This window comes from Coptis chinensis, chromosome 1, assembly GCF_015680905.1.
Source record: "Coptis chinensis isolate HL-2020 chromosome 1, ASM1568090v1, whole genome shotgun sequence".
Lineage (NCBI taxonomy): Eukaryota > Viridiplantae > Streptophyta > Magnoliopsida > Ranunculales > Ranunculaceae > Coptis > Coptis chinensis.
Window position 1 is genome coordinate 63,474,821 of NC_141456.1, and position 15,519 is coordinate 63,490,339.

The following is a 15,519-nucleotide window of genomic DNA, read 5'->3' on the forward strand; positions in this document are numbered from 1 at the left end:
TTCCTAACATCTGGAATGAAGCAAGGATTCTCGGAATCCCCCCCCCCCCAGTGTGGCATTACCACCACCTTGTTTGCTTTCAAGAAGTCCATTCCAAGAATGACTTGAAAAATGATTGGTTTCAACCGTTTCTTGACAACATGTGGTACCGCTTCAAGGGTTTTGCCTTTTCAAATATAATTGTACTTACTTTTCGAACATGTATACGTTTTGAACGTAGCCTCTTTTTCGAACATGTGTCCTTTCGAACAGTGCATACCTTTTTACTAATCAGACCCAAACCATAACCAATCAAAACTGAAAGGCTATTATTAGGTATTTAGGCGTTGATTCCCTTTACTGTCCCACCATTTTCTTTACCAATAAAATCGTGTCGTCAAATCCAGTATCTATGGTGAGAAAATTTTCTGCCACATTACAATCTCTTCCGCTTTAAAATTGTTAGTGCATTTGAACTTAACAATAAATATAAACCGGAAAGAAAATTGTCTTAAGTTTGTAGAAAACTTATTCCAAAAATATATTTATTGTTAAGTAAACAAGAAAATCAAATCGATATAACAAATATATCATGAACAAACCTTTAGTTCAACAAACAAACAAACAAACCTTTTAGTTCAACTAATGAACTTAATTTACCAATGATTAAATCCGAGCCTAATGAAGATTCACTATGTTCTTAAGATAGATTTTCCCCCTCACCGTGCTTGAAGGTTGATAGAAAACTGTCTCCCAAGATAGAACGGATTTCCTTATATAGAAAGCTAGCACTTCAATTCTATAGACTCAGCGAACACAACATAGTATTTGACTAAGAACAGAGGGAGAAGAGAAAGATCAGAACTCTGTGTGATCTAGTATGTCTTTCTCTCCAAATTCATCCACTATTTATAGGTGAGTGGTGCCTCTTCGAAACAACACAGAGACTTTTGGGAAAAAAAGTAAGCAACTCTTTGAAAAGTCACATGTTTCGAAAAGACACACCATTTCGGCATAAAGCACTGTTTCGGCATGATGCACTATTTTGAACAAGTGCACATTTCGGAAGGTCGCACCTTTTCGGCATAATGCACTGTTTCGAACTAGTGCATCCTTTTGAAAAGGTTTTTCTCACTTTACGTATTGTTTCAAGAGAAACCCATTTCATCTCAATATGGGATAATTTGGAAGACAAATTACTCATTCATATCTCAATGGATTTGTGCAAATCCATTTTTTTAACATTAACTCTTCTATTTAACTCATAATCAATCTGGGTCTAGGCGACATTTCAAGCCCCAGAATCAGAAGCTATGCTCGAATTACATGAAAAAAAGGTGCCCTCCCAGAGGGGAAAATTCTATTGTTCTTTACATAACTACCATAGGGGAGACAAAAGGCCTTCATCCGTAAATGACATCATTTCTATGTTCGAATCTGATAAATTTTGAGTATTATCTGCGAGATATTTATGTAAGTTGATGCTACAGGAGAGAATTGGTGATGCCTAATGGGAAATAAAGATTATATATATATATATATATATATATATATATATATATATATATATATATATATATAGAGAGAGAGAGAGAGAGAGAGAGAGAGAGAGAGAGAGAGAGAGAGAGAGAGAGGGTTGGCTATCTTGACTGCTTATCTTGACATCTACTATCTATATACTAAAGTAGAGACCTCTAAAAGAGATTTTTCTCTCTCCTATGTGGCACTATAATATTAGAGATAATATTTTTTCTCTCCTATGTGACACTCTAATATGAAAGATAGTTTTTTCTAATAGTCTACAATCCCACATACATAGAACATTTTTAGAGAGTTTGAGTGTATTTATAATTCTTATATTTGGAGATCGAGTTTGAGTATATTTCCAATTTTCATATATTTGATCAAATAAAAAAAATTGCTAAAAAATAGGTGATTTGTACAAGGTAATTTTCTATTACGAATCAAACACTTTTAGTGTTCAAATTCTTATATATTTGATCACATAAAAAAAAAATCTAAAAAATAGGTGATTTGTAGAAGTTAATTCCCTATTACAAATCATACACTTTTAGTGTCTATGATAAAACACTAACTTATTTCGAATATATCATTAACGCAGCCTCAAAAACACTATATATTCTTCAGTTAATAACTTATTATAGGGTGTAAAATCAGCTTCCGACAGTTCCCCACATTCTCAAAGAATTATATGAGATATACCGAATTAGATCACTCAAAATGTTATTTGCATAACCCTTTTAACATATGCACTTTATTCTTTTTTGTTTTTCTTTCTTGGATCTCATTTTGATTTTCAAACACATACATGCTACAATATGATAATACATATTGAAAGTCTAAACCTGTAAAAAGAACACCGGTTTATTATGATGGGGTGTTTTTATTTGCATATTTGATTTTTGATTTTTTGTATGACATTGTTTCTTTAGACAATCTAATGATATATTTAATAATCATCTAAACACAACCTTTCACATGCATACACTCGAACACTCGATTAAGAAAATGTCAAAGTTAACACGAGATCAAATGCCAAGGCGCAAACTCTCCCAAATTCTTTCTCATTAATGTAGAGAAATGTGCTTCTATTGGTTTAAGAACACTATGAATGTCCATATCATCATGGAGTAGGATCTTGCCAAGTTGTATAATAATATGATGTCGTATATGAGTTACTTTTGGTATTGCATAAGAACACTATTATTGAATTTGCATTGTGATGAGCATTTCAAAGCGATGGAACTACAGTTGAACTTGCAATAGCTCAACAACCTTTATTCGATACGCAACAAACTTTGGTCGCAAAGAGAGTCACTTAAATATTTTTTGGTTGTAAGAATTTTAATAATTTTGGAGTAAAATATATCGAAGCTTAGAAATTCTTACGAGTGTTCTACTGATAATTGATGGATGATAATTCTTTGGTCCAAAAGAGTGAAGAGTGTTTGTGTGAATTATTGTTATACTTATTTTTATGACACTTTCTTGATACCATCACATTTAACCTTTTCAACATTAGTGCAATATTGGAAAAACTTTGTGGTACTATTTCTTCATCTGAACTTTGTTTTGCAATGTACTTGCAGAAACATTGAGAATAGATAAATTTACTATAAGAAATAAGGAAAAATGTAGAATAAGATGGAATATTTGAGCATTTTATTGTAAGTTCAAGGTGTATGTTAGAAGCTTCAAGTTTGAAAATGGAATGTTATTTGAAAAACATGCATACTCTTCTTTAATCCATTTGATTATTAGATTGTTCAAATCTGAAAATTAATGGTCATTACTCATTTTACCTACACAATCTTACGTTAACACTTTGACATGTTCACGCACATTAACGAAAGACATAGAACGGCATGATCTTCTCTGTTATCCATGTTGGAATTGAATAAGTATATTTTGCATATATACAAACAATCACCTAGAAAAAGAGAAAATACTTGGAAGAGTATTCTAAGTAGGTGAACGCATTTTCTTAAAAAATAATTTTTTTTTTGTATTCATCAATTCATCGTAGAACACGTTCATGTGATAAATCTTTTCAAGTAGGAGTAATGTATTATTTGAGGATATAGAAACAATCAATCTGTTTTAGTGATTGATAGATATTTTAATAATTTGTACACATTAGTATGTAAGCCGAGCGGTGATGATTTACCGCTAAACCACCATAAATCTAAGAAAACTATTATACAAGCTAGATCGAGTTTAAGATAATTCCATTTGAAAATTATGGATTAATATCCTAAACCACAAAGTGAAGAGGCTATCTCAATTTGATCCCTTAGTTTCCAAGTATTTATGCACCATAATCACTGCTCATTAACGTATTTTAGTTTATTTTCAATAAAAATATATTATGATTCGAAAATTTGTGTGAGACATTTTGTAAAGTCTTTTCAGCACATAAAATATTTAATAGATCCCGGGCGTATGCCCGGGTCCAAAATCTAGTCTAAAACCTAAAAGTGAATTTGTATATTAAACTAAGGGCTGATTTTTGGTAAAGAAAATATTCCTATCTTGGATAGAATCTCTACCAAAACTCGTCTCAATTGGATACGTCTAGCTTTATTAAAATGAGTGCTAAAATTGTGAACCGTTAGATAAATATTGAACTTAAACACAACTTTTGACAAAGTTAGACATGTTCAAATATCTTGATAATTTGTAGAGATTATCTCTATTGTATGGAAAACATATTCCCAAAAAATCAGCTCTTAGCTCATTGTGTAAGTTGTGGATGTCAAGGTAGCCAGGCCTATAATTGAATTTTATTGATTGATAGGGTAGTACAGGACTACCAAGTAAAGTAGAAACAAAGAGCTGTTGTAAGAGAGATCCTCACACAGGGAGATTACATCACAAGCAGGACACCACACTACATGAGCACTGGGAAATAATAAAGATGTAAAGGCTCCCGTCCTCTCTGTGAAAGGACGGTTGATTGGTGGAGTGTACGAAGTGAAGCTGTTGTCCTACGATCAGAAATTGACAATTGTGTTTCATGGGATCCCAAAGTTGTGCCGAAAAGAAGTAGAAGAAGAAGAACATAATGATGATGAAAAACAAGAATCTGATGACCGTTTAACTTTATTGACATTGTTTATTATCAGGATTGAACTGCATTTGCAATGACATGCATTATGTTTCTACGTTTCTTGTATGAAGTTCTCTTTTTTTCACATTGGCCTACAAACTCTCTCTTCCATACACACTGCGAAAGTGCAGCTGAATCATAGCGAGTTTTGAAAGAAATAGCTGCGAGTAGAGAACAGTTAAAGAGTGAAGAAGTCTACAGGTAAAATCCTTTTCTCTTCAAATGTTATCCATCTGATTATGATTCCAGGTCCAGCAACTCAATACACAGCGTTACAAACCATACCTGAAACGACCATGACTATGCATATTATCAGATCCCAAGGACGGACCAAGATTTAACCTTGTCCAAGTTTACCGAGCGTTCTGCTGCAGAGGAATTTCCCTCACTCGTATCTTTCTACTACATCTGAAGTCTGAAGACCGGTCTGGACAGAAAATTGCAGCTGTCACAAACTTACTATAAAACTTCAATACTGTAGTTCAAATTTGATTTAAGACAGACCTCCAAGCCACAGTAAAATATTCTGCTATCCTATGATGTCAGGATCAAAGCTCCTCTTTTTCCCAATAAGATTCGGATATAAGCTCCTTATACAGATCCAGAAAAGGGCTCCTCAAAATCCTCTGGTAATGATTTCAATGGTGTTTTGACAATAAATATGAAGCAACTTTACATAGTTTTTATGAAATAAAAAGTAACATGATAGCCCCACCTCCCAGCCATTTGCTCAGTTTCATGTCGTTCAGAAGAAATTTGGTGGAAAATATCATTAGGTGCTATTGGATGAAACCAGACATGGAAGAAGTCATGAGAAACACTGACGGTGCAGTTAGTGAACATTAAAATGGATATGGTGGTGTGATCAGAAATGATAGAGGCAGTACTCTCTTGGCTTACACAGGGAGCTCCAATAAAAAGTCAGTACTAAAGCAGAAATACAAGGCAATTGAACAAAACTTAAGCGTGCAATTATGCTAAATGCTAAGAAAATCAAGGTAGCCTCTGACTCACTCAGAGCTAATAGAGCAATCAGGGGTAGTGAAGTGGTTCCTTGGTACTGGGCTAACTTGCTTGCTAAACTTACATACATGAAACACAATTTAAAAAAAATCTATATTCCATCACATATAACTTGTCCAAACTCCAAAGTATCTAAATTCATTCATGAACATGTTCTCTTTTTACCTCTAATTCTAAGATTATCTAATACAGTAAATGACGAAGCAAAGGGAACATTGTATGCCATTTGATACTCAATACAGGTTGGGTGGGTTCTGCCTAATCCTTAATCATACTAAAAAATCACACAAAAAAGGTAAGAATGTCACAGAAAACCAAATGTTTGGACGAATGAAGTTGTGTTTAGGCAGACCACATAACCATAGTCCATATGCACTCCTAAGAGATATGGTGGACAAGAATATAAGATGCTTTCTGCAAGCTTGCTAATCAAACGGGCTTTTAAATTCTAGACCATATATGGCTCGCCATATTAGCACTATAAAATATAAAATGAATAACCACACTACCTCCCCAAAGAAGGAGAACAAAGAAATGGGCAGCCTATCCTTTTAGAAGACAGCACACCAGACATCAATTATAATCTTCATGCCCTTCCCTAAGATCATACTTCATGAGCTTCTTTCTAAGATGACACAGACGTGAAAAGCTTCAACTTCAACTTCAACGAAACCAGCTTAATCAAAACCGTTTAAGATAAATGGACCCCCGAATGTGAAAGTCTGCTCACAGTTCTGCTAAGCTTCCACACTTGTTTCATCTCCATATCCATCTATCCTCCCCCTCAATCGATTGGAATTCCAAAGGCCAAAATAAGAGATGTGATAGATGTGTTTTACCAAACGTTGGCATCGCGCTAACTAGCTGAGGGTGACGATATAGTTTCCTTCTCCAAACAAGATACTGGTGCCTAATCAGCCACTTTACACTCATCGAGTCAGAATTATCCCAATAAACTTTAAGTACATAATAAGGAACACGGCATACAAGGTATGAGGGAAACAACATGGGGGTGGAAAGGGAAATATAAGTTGGGATTAGTTTACCAGTGAAATCATATGCTTTTTAATCTTACCCATATTAAATCTCAATTAACAAATAAGCAACCAAACAACGTGTCCTCGCTCAGTCGCTCGTCCCTAAGGTCTGTGTCAGCTGAATGGAATTCATTAATCCACTAAAAGCGTCCAAACTCGTCTCCTACTAATTTAAGGTCCTCAGAGCTGCTCTAACTATGTCAACCACAGTGATTACAGTCTTTACTCTTTACCTCAATGACCTAGAAGGCTAAGATCCCTCAAAATTTAGCTTTCTTTGCCTAGAACTCCCAATAACTTCTTTCCAAGGAGCTATATTATGTAGTAGAATCGTCAATAGTGCTTCCATAGACTAAAAAAGCCACGCCCAATTACAAAAGTACTACTTAAGAGTAGAACACCTTTCATCATGATAGCTGTGGATTATATACATGTACAAAATTAAGTCAATATTCAAGGTCAATCGTTGATCAGTCCTACCACAGGTTTGAATTTCACTATTGAACATTTCGTATTTTTTTAGTTTCTCATTTATGAAATAAAATAAAGTTTAAATTTATTAAGTATTGGCATATTGTTCATATCAAGTATTACACATAGCATTCAAGGCTCAGCACAAACAGTTTCTATACATAGAAGGGTTAAATTGACTCCTTAGTGTAATTCAAGTATTCAACTAATCCACCTAATCAATCAACGGCAACACATTTAATCCTACTAATAAAAAACATCAAGTCCTATTTCAGTATCCATTTGTCACAAATAATTTCTTAAAAATTAGAGTAATGTGAAACAACCAAATTTCCTAGTATTAATTCGCAGATATCACTCAAGAAATTAATAGTTAAATACTTCACAGGTCTCCTCTCGTAAAGTGGTGAGATAAATTTAACAGCATATGTCCATAAAATGGACTTGAAAGACATGGGTGAAAGCCTTTCATGGAAAAATCACCTTCCATCTTTTGAGTGAGTACCAAATATGGAATTGAAACAGCAATCTAGGAGTGCCATCTACTGTGCATTAATACAGCTATGGGCATCTTTGGATGTTAGGGTGGTGCGAGGTTTGAAATTTTAGATCTCATGGTCGGTTAGGAGTCTATAAATGTATCAACCTTGTATGTACTTTTGTGGCTGTAGTTACTAAGTAATAACCTCTAGCATATAACTTTTAATAATATATAGTTTTGGTTCTACCTAGCAAAAAAACAGGAACTGAAAGTACAAGGTGCATGGACATCAATGTGGTGGTCGAAACTCGAAAGCGAAACATAGGTTGTGATTAATTTCCAGGTGATTGAGTGTTTTCCAAACCTTCCCATATTTGATCGCAATCAACATAAAAGCAGGCAAGCAACTCCTCGTCCTAAGGTTTGGGTCGTTAGATGAATACATTACTCAACTAAAACCTATCCAAACTCCTCTGCAAGATACTTTAAAGTCCTCGGAGCTGCTCTCGAGGCAACAACCACAGTGATTGGAGTGTTTATCTCACTTACCTAGAACCCTCAAACCACATCTTTCTTTGCCTAAAACCTTAAATGCTTAGTTCCTTTTCAGGGAGCTATGTTAAGCAGTAGAATCTCCAGTACTGACTCAGTAAACTAATAAGAAGCACGCCCAACTCAAAGTACTAGTTACAAGAACTTCCATCGTGATTGCAGTGGATCATATATACATATACGATTGAGTCAATTGTGAAGGCCAATCCTCAATCATTCCAACCCAAAGGTTTGAGTTCCAATATTGTTGCACATTTCATAATTGTTTTAGTTTCTTTCATGAGTTTCATATAAGAAAATACAAATATTGATGATTACTAACTAATATGGAGTGCTCAAAAAGAATGCAGCATTCAACAGCTCGGCATAAACAGTTTTTATGCAAATAAGTATTAAATTGACTTTTAGTGTAACTGATCAACCTACTCAATCCATGGAAACACATTTAGTCATACAGATCAAAGATACTGTGCATTACCAACTCTTTTTTCAGTATCCATTTGTCATTAGAATTTTGTGGCCATTAGAGTAATGTGAAACAGCTTATCCAAAACAACAAATTTACTTGTATTGATTTGAATATATCACTCAAGAAATCAATAACTCCACAGGTCTACTCTCGTCAAGCGGGAAGGTTAGTTTCACATGCCCCTAAGGTTTGGGTCAGCTGAATAAATTTCATCACTGTACTAGCTATCCAAACATGTCTCCTTTCTTTTTTTGAGTGGTAAAAAGTATTCATATATTCCAAATCATAAACAAAGTTACAAAAGGTTAACCCCAATTAGCAAGATGCTAAGTTACAAGATTACCCACACCCTAAACATAAGATACCCTTCAAGTACAAAATATAATGTTATCCCAATCACACACAAAGTCTTGAAATCGTAAGGTCTTCAAATCAGCCATTCCCCTAGACCAATTGTAGAGTACTTCTTTGATCTCCTACACGACTTTAAATGCTTCCTTGGTCTTTTGCTCAAATATTCTCCGATTTCTTTCATTCCATAGAACCCAAATAATTGCTCTAGGAAGGTGTTCCGCAATCCACCTTGACTTCAGCGATAGAGCATGTTTTATAATATTCCCACCAAGTGCATCCTCAAATCCTCAATTCTAATTGGCGGTGTCCAAGGCTTGTTGAATGACACAAAAAGTACCTCCCACATCCTCATAGCAAAAGAACACCGGATGAAGATATGACCCACATCCTCTCCAATCCCTCCACAAAAAAAGCATTTATTATCAATAGTCATTCTTTTAGAGATTAGCTTGTCTACGGTTTGAACCCTCCTTAGAAACGCCATCCAAGTGAAGAATGCCACCTTAAAAGGAATAGAAGGCATCCAAATCCTCCTATATGGAAAATCCACTAAAATCTCTTGAGGTTTCAACACTTTTCTCACATGATTCTTGGCGAGAACCCCATAGAAAACTTTGCTTTTATCCCACCTCCAAAAGCGCCATCTTCTTCCCCAAACTTATCCCCCTCTTGATAAATACTTTAAATAGTGCCCAACAAGCTAATGAAAGTAGGTGCCTCCCAATCATTTAACCTCCTTCTCAAGGTAATTTCCCATTCCATTCCATTCACGCTCCTTTTAGCATAATCTCTTACCTTAGCATTTTTGTTCACCACAATACCATAGATAGCAGCATATTGTTCACATAGTGGTCTCTCTCCAAGCCATGTGTCATGCCAAAAAGATATGGAACTATTCTCACCCGGTAAAGGAATTACACCTTTAGAAAAATTCTCCCACCCTTTCATGATGCTCTTCCATAGTGTGATACCATAAGGCCCCCGTGGTTGCTTTGGTTTCCAGTCACTTTCCCATTCCCCGTATTTATCTACTATTATCCTCCTCCAAAGATGTTCCTTTTCTTCTCTATCTCTCCACAACCATTTTGATAGTAATGCTTCCCCCATGACATATATATACTTGCACCCAAGACCCCCTTCTTCCTTGCTAAGGTAAAACCTATCCCATCTAACCCAATGAATCTTCCTCTTCTCCTCACTACTTCTCCTCTCTACTTCCCCACACAAATCTTCTAAACACAATCCAAACATGTCTCCTAATACTTCAAGGTCCTTAGAGCTACTCTAATCATGTCAGCCAAAGTGATTTAGATTTATAGACTTCACCTTACCCACCTAGAACCCTCAAAACTTGGCTTTCTTTACCTAGAACTTCCATTGAAGTCAAAAGGCTATATATGTAGTAGAATCACCAATAGTGCGTAAATAAACTTAATAAAAGTGCGTTGAATTGAACTGCACTAGTTACTAGAGTTTTAATCATGACTGCAGTGGATTACATACGTATACAATAAGTCAATGATCAAACCTCAATCACTCCCACCGAAAGGTTTGAATTTCAATATTGAACAACTCACATTTTGTTTTCGTTTCTTCCATTTATGAGATTACATAAATTCCAGATTATCAACCAAGCTCAAATAGAACATGCAGCATTCAACGCTCGGCAGAAACAGATCTTACTCAGAGAATAATTAAATTAACTCCTTAGTGTAACTTAACTGATCAGACTACACAATGTATGACAACAAATTGAATCCTACTAATTAAAGACATTATTTAATACCAAGCCTTACTTCAGTATCCAGACGAGGTATAAAATTTCGTGGGACAATAGAGTAATGTGACTCGTTAGTGTGATTTAATTGATCGACCTACTCAATCAGTGGTAATGCAATGACACATTTAATCCTACTATAAAAGCGACTATTAATTACAGCCTTATTATAATTTTGAGGGCATTAGAGTAACTTGTTTGACAAAATAAATTTCTTTGTAGTGATTGGCATATACCGCTCAAGAAACGTCAAATGTCTACTCTCATAAGGTGGGAAGATTAACTTCACCCCAGATACCCATATATCCACAAAATGGAGTTGAAAGCCTAAAAGACATAAGCGAAAGTCTTCCATTGAAAAAAACACCTTCCACCTTTGGATTGAGTACCCAAAATGGAACTGAAACGCCAATCTACTACTGCATTTTCTTCTATAGGCGTCAATATGGCTATGGGCATCTTCATCTGTCAGGGTGAGGTTTACAATTTGAGACCTCATGTTTGGGTGGGTGGGTAAATTTGCATCAACACTGATATATTTTTTGTGGCTGTAGTGTGATACCCTCTAGCATATTACTTTTACTGACAACTTTTTTTTCTGTTACCAAGCAAGAAACAACGGAACTCGAAGCACGAGGTACAAGGTAAACAATGTGGTGGTCGAAAGGGAAACATAAGTTGGGATTAGTTTACAGGTGAACAGATCATACGGTTTCCAATCCTTCCCATATTAAATCTCAGTCACTTGTCCCTGAGGTTTGGGTCAGCTGAATAAATTCCTTCACTCCACTAAAATCAAACAAAACACATCTCCTAGTACTTGTTCCTCGGAGCTGCCTCAACCATGTCAACCACAGTGATTATAGTCTTCACCTAACACCCTCAAAACTTAGCTTTCTTTGCCTGAACTCCCACTAATGTCTTTTTAAGGAGCTTTCAATATTGAACATTTCTGTTTTGGATCCTTATGTTTATGAATATACATAAATTCCAGATTAACAACCAAGCTCAAATAGAACACGCAGCACTCAAAACTCGGCAGAAACAGTTTTTATTCAGAGAAAAGGGTTAAATTAACTCCTTAGTGTAACTTAACTGATCAAACTACCCAATGCATGAGTGCATGACAATACATTCAATCCTACTAATACACAATAACAACACATTAAATCATACTAATCAATGACAAAATTTATTACCAACTCTTATTCAAGTATCCATTTGTCATATAGAATTTTGTGGATACTAGACTAGTGTGAAACAACCTAATTGAGAAAACAAATTTCTTTGTATTGATTCTCAGATATCTTTCAACAAATCAATGCTTCACATGTCTACTCTCGCAAAGTGGGAAAACTGGTTTCATCCCATATACTCATAATAACTAAAGAAACAGTAAATTTTACTCAACAGATACAGATATAATACTGACCTCCTTAATGCTCCTTGAAAAGAATATAACAAATGTGAACCAAAAAACTCCATCATCTCCTATTCCGCAGAAGCTTTCGAGCTCCTAAACCCTTTCTTCAACTCAGCAACTCTTTTCACACAAGAAGCCTTTGTTTTACTCGGAACAGCCGCCGCAATCTTCTCCCACCTCATAGAAACATCTTTCGGAAACGCCTTCAAAGCATTCAAAAGAGCAATATCTTCTCCACTACTCCACTCATCTCCCTCACTCTCTTTCTTCCCATTACTCCCATTACTCCCTTCTTCCATTCTCTTATCTAATGGTTTCCTCTGCTTCAAAAACTGCGTAAAAGAATCCCCGCCTCCCGGTTTCTTCTCATTCCAAGACTTCCCCATCTTTATCACACTTTCCACTCCATGTCTACCCTTAAACACTTGAGCAATCATTTCCCATCTTCTAACAGTTCCAATAGGATACTTCCCAATCTGTTTCTTCAACATATCAAAATCTCCATCAGTCCATTCTTTCTCCTCAAAAATCAAATCTTTCTCTTCTTCTTTCCCAACTTTCTCCCCATTACAATCACCCCCCACTTCTTCTTTTTTCTCGATAACTAAACCTGGGGTAACCAATTCTTCAGGTTTCCTAAACTTTCTTCGACTTGGCACCGTTTGTTTCTTCAAATGTTCATCAAATTCAACCGGTTCTTCAAGAATCTCGCCTTGACCGACACGTACATCGCCACCTGTGATTGAAACAGGAGCAAATGGGCCAAGGAATAAGGAAATTGAGAACCAGAGAAGGAGATGGAAAGTTATGGTTTCTGATGAAAGGAAGAAGAACGTGAGGAGAGAAAGAAGGATAGAAATGGAAATGCAGAAAAAGGTGATGGGTTTGTTGATTTTTTGAGGTGTGGGAGATGGGTTTGATGAGAAGCGAGATTGAAAAAGGAGCTTGGGTCTGCTTTCTTCGTCTAAAAACTCCATTTTTTTTTTGAGAAAAATGGAAAATGGAAATGGCTGCGGAAGGAGAAGAAAGGGGGAGGTGAAGTTACGGATTTGACCTTGTGTTGTCTGTGTTTAGTTCAACCGAAAATTACGGGAGTTTCAATTTGGACAATATTACCCCTGGTTTGTCTGATTTAAAGGGTGTCGTCTGCGTTAAGAGCAATTTTAGAGCATCTCTAGGTGGTGGTAGCATACTCTTCAAATTTGAAGAATGCTACCACAGAATCTGATAGCAAATTTCGACCAACTCTAGGTGGTCGCAAATTCGTAGTCGCAAAATTCATTGGAGATGACCTGCTACGACATTAGTCTTGGCGCCGCTGGCCAAGATATCCGTCGCTAGCGACATTAACCGCAATGTTGCCCCAAGTTCAAAAAAAAACTCACGCGACATTCCCACTGTCGCATCAAATTGAAAAAGTAAAAAAAAAAAAGCAATGCGACATTAGTAGTGGCGGCGCCGATCTCTTGGCGTGGTGTTGGTCAAAGTCAAAAAAAAAACTTGGGGCGACATTAGTACTGGCGCGCGACATTACTATTGTCGCTCCGCATCCGCATCCAAACCTCCAGATTTGCGAACAAGAATGCGAACAGACAGGTTATGCGACCACGAATGCGACCACCTAGAGTTGGAATTCCGGGAAATTCCGACGCATTTCTTCAAATTTGAAGAATGCGACCACGGATACGTCCACCTAGAGATGCTCTTAATTTGTGCTTATTATCCTGAAGACAAAACCCTAAACCAATCAAATGCATCACATCACATGTGAAGTAATAATCTAAATTTTATGACAAAAAACTCAAACTCACGTAATCTAATTTAGTTTTGGGATAAAATTATGGGCAGGGTGCACCTAAATTTAGGGTGCCCACGATTTTCAACTACACATTTTGAAGGGCAAAATTGGAATAATCGAGTGAAAAAGTTTCGAAAGACTGATAACCGATTTTCCCACTGGCAAAACAAGTCATGATTTTCCCACTTCAACACTAATCTGGCAAATCGATCGGTACTTCTATATTTGATCTTTTTCTCCAGCAACACAAGTGAGCAATTCAACCTAATTTTTTTTTTTTTTTTTTTAATTAAAAAAAAAGGGGGGCTTAAAAAAAATTGATTTCAATAGGTTAACTTGGATTTTGTATATGAAACCAGATTTTGGGATTTCGTTCGTCTCTTTATTCGTTCTAATTAAGGTGAGTTATCATTGATTGTTTGATTTTGACTTTATGATGATTAATGGTAGGATGAATCCTATATTTGTTTGATTTTGTTGAAGAATGAGGTGTTTTAGGTCTAGGCTATTTAATTGTGTATTGCATTTGTGGAATATGTTGGATGTTAAAGAAGAGAGAATTCTTTGTTATAGAATGTTTGGTACTTGGTGTTAATAATTTTGAGTTATGGGAACAAATACATTACTTTATATTGGTTTTAATTTCACATATGTTCACTTATGCTAGTGACATGCTCATATTTTCATGATTAAGCGTTGGCTGTTGTGTCTTGAGTTGCAAATCGCAATGTTTTTGAGGGAGTGGTCTTAATTGGCCACACTGTAAGGGCTTTCATCACTCACCTACTTGTTTTATATTCCTTTTACAAATCATATTCCAAATTCTTATGCTAATGTTTGCGTATGTACTACTATTCTCAGTAGTAAGTATCTAGTGTTAGTGCACAAGTTCTTTGTCTTATATAGGGATGGTGACGATTCTATACCCCGGGTTGAAAAATGTAAACAATCCTCATCATATCTAATAGTTGAGCAGCTTATAATTTATTTGTGTTTCCACTTATCTAGGATGTAGACCTGGAAAAGCTTAAGTGTCTAATGATTGTTTGAATCCCTGTGTTGTGTGAATCATGTTTCGTTTTAAATTTTTGTGCTGCTCTCTTTACTAATTTGTCTTGTTTGCTATGTAGAACTTTCGTCTTGATGTAGGTGATTTTCTCTATGTAGTTTTAGGAATTAAGTTTTTGTTCTTTGTTCTTCAAAGATTAATATAGCTTCAAATCTTGTCATTTAAGTGCAACAAGTGTGCTTGAAGAGTAGAGATACAGTGAGGCTCTAGTAGCTTACTTGACTTTCATTTTGGTGCAATGGGTATGTTGAATTTGTTGTTTTAAGGTTTGGGTTTCAAAGATCAAGTGTTTTCATGCAATGGGATTTGCTAAGATATGTTATTTGTAAAGTTCTTGGTGGTTTTTTGACGTTTTGGTGATTTGGATGTCTTTCTTTACCTTTTTTGGTAATGTGGGTATGTTACATTTCGCTGGTGCGTGTGTGTGTGTGCAAGTGGTGGTGGTGGTGGTGGTGG

General features: G+C 35.8%; 1 protein-coding gene across 2 annotated transcripts; it reads right to left on the bottom strand.

The window, feature by feature from the left end:
* Nucleotides 1-4,568: 4,568 nt before the first annotated feature.
* Nucleotides 4,569-13,235, bottom strand: MAMYB (Duplicated homeodomain-like superfamily protein). 2 transcript variants are annotated; one of them, XM_086604605.1, is made up of 3 exons: nt 12,206-13,235; nt 5,114-5,235; nt 4,569-5,036 (listed from the first exon to the last, which is right to left on the bottom strand). In XM_086604605.1, exon 1 carries the CDS (start codon nt 13,171-13,173, stop codon nt 12,265-12,267), a length of 909 nt encoding a protein of 302 aa, XP_086460731.1. In that variant the 5' UTR covers nt 13,174-13,235; the 3' UTR covers nt 4,569-5,036; nt 5,114-5,235; nt 12,206-12,264. The 2 variants fall into 2 exon arrangements, with proteins under 2 accessions (XP_086460731.1, XP_086460726.1); XM_086604600.1 differs by lacking the exon at nt 5,114-5,235.
* Between the last annotated feature and the right edge of the window lie 2,284 nt (nt 13,236-15,519).

Bases quoted from the DNA above. Each gene is read 5' to 3' on its own strand.
- MAMYB (XM_086604600.1), bottom strand. From the start codon at position 13,173: ATGGAGTTTTTAGACGAAGAAAGCAGACCCAAGCTCCTTTTTCAATCT.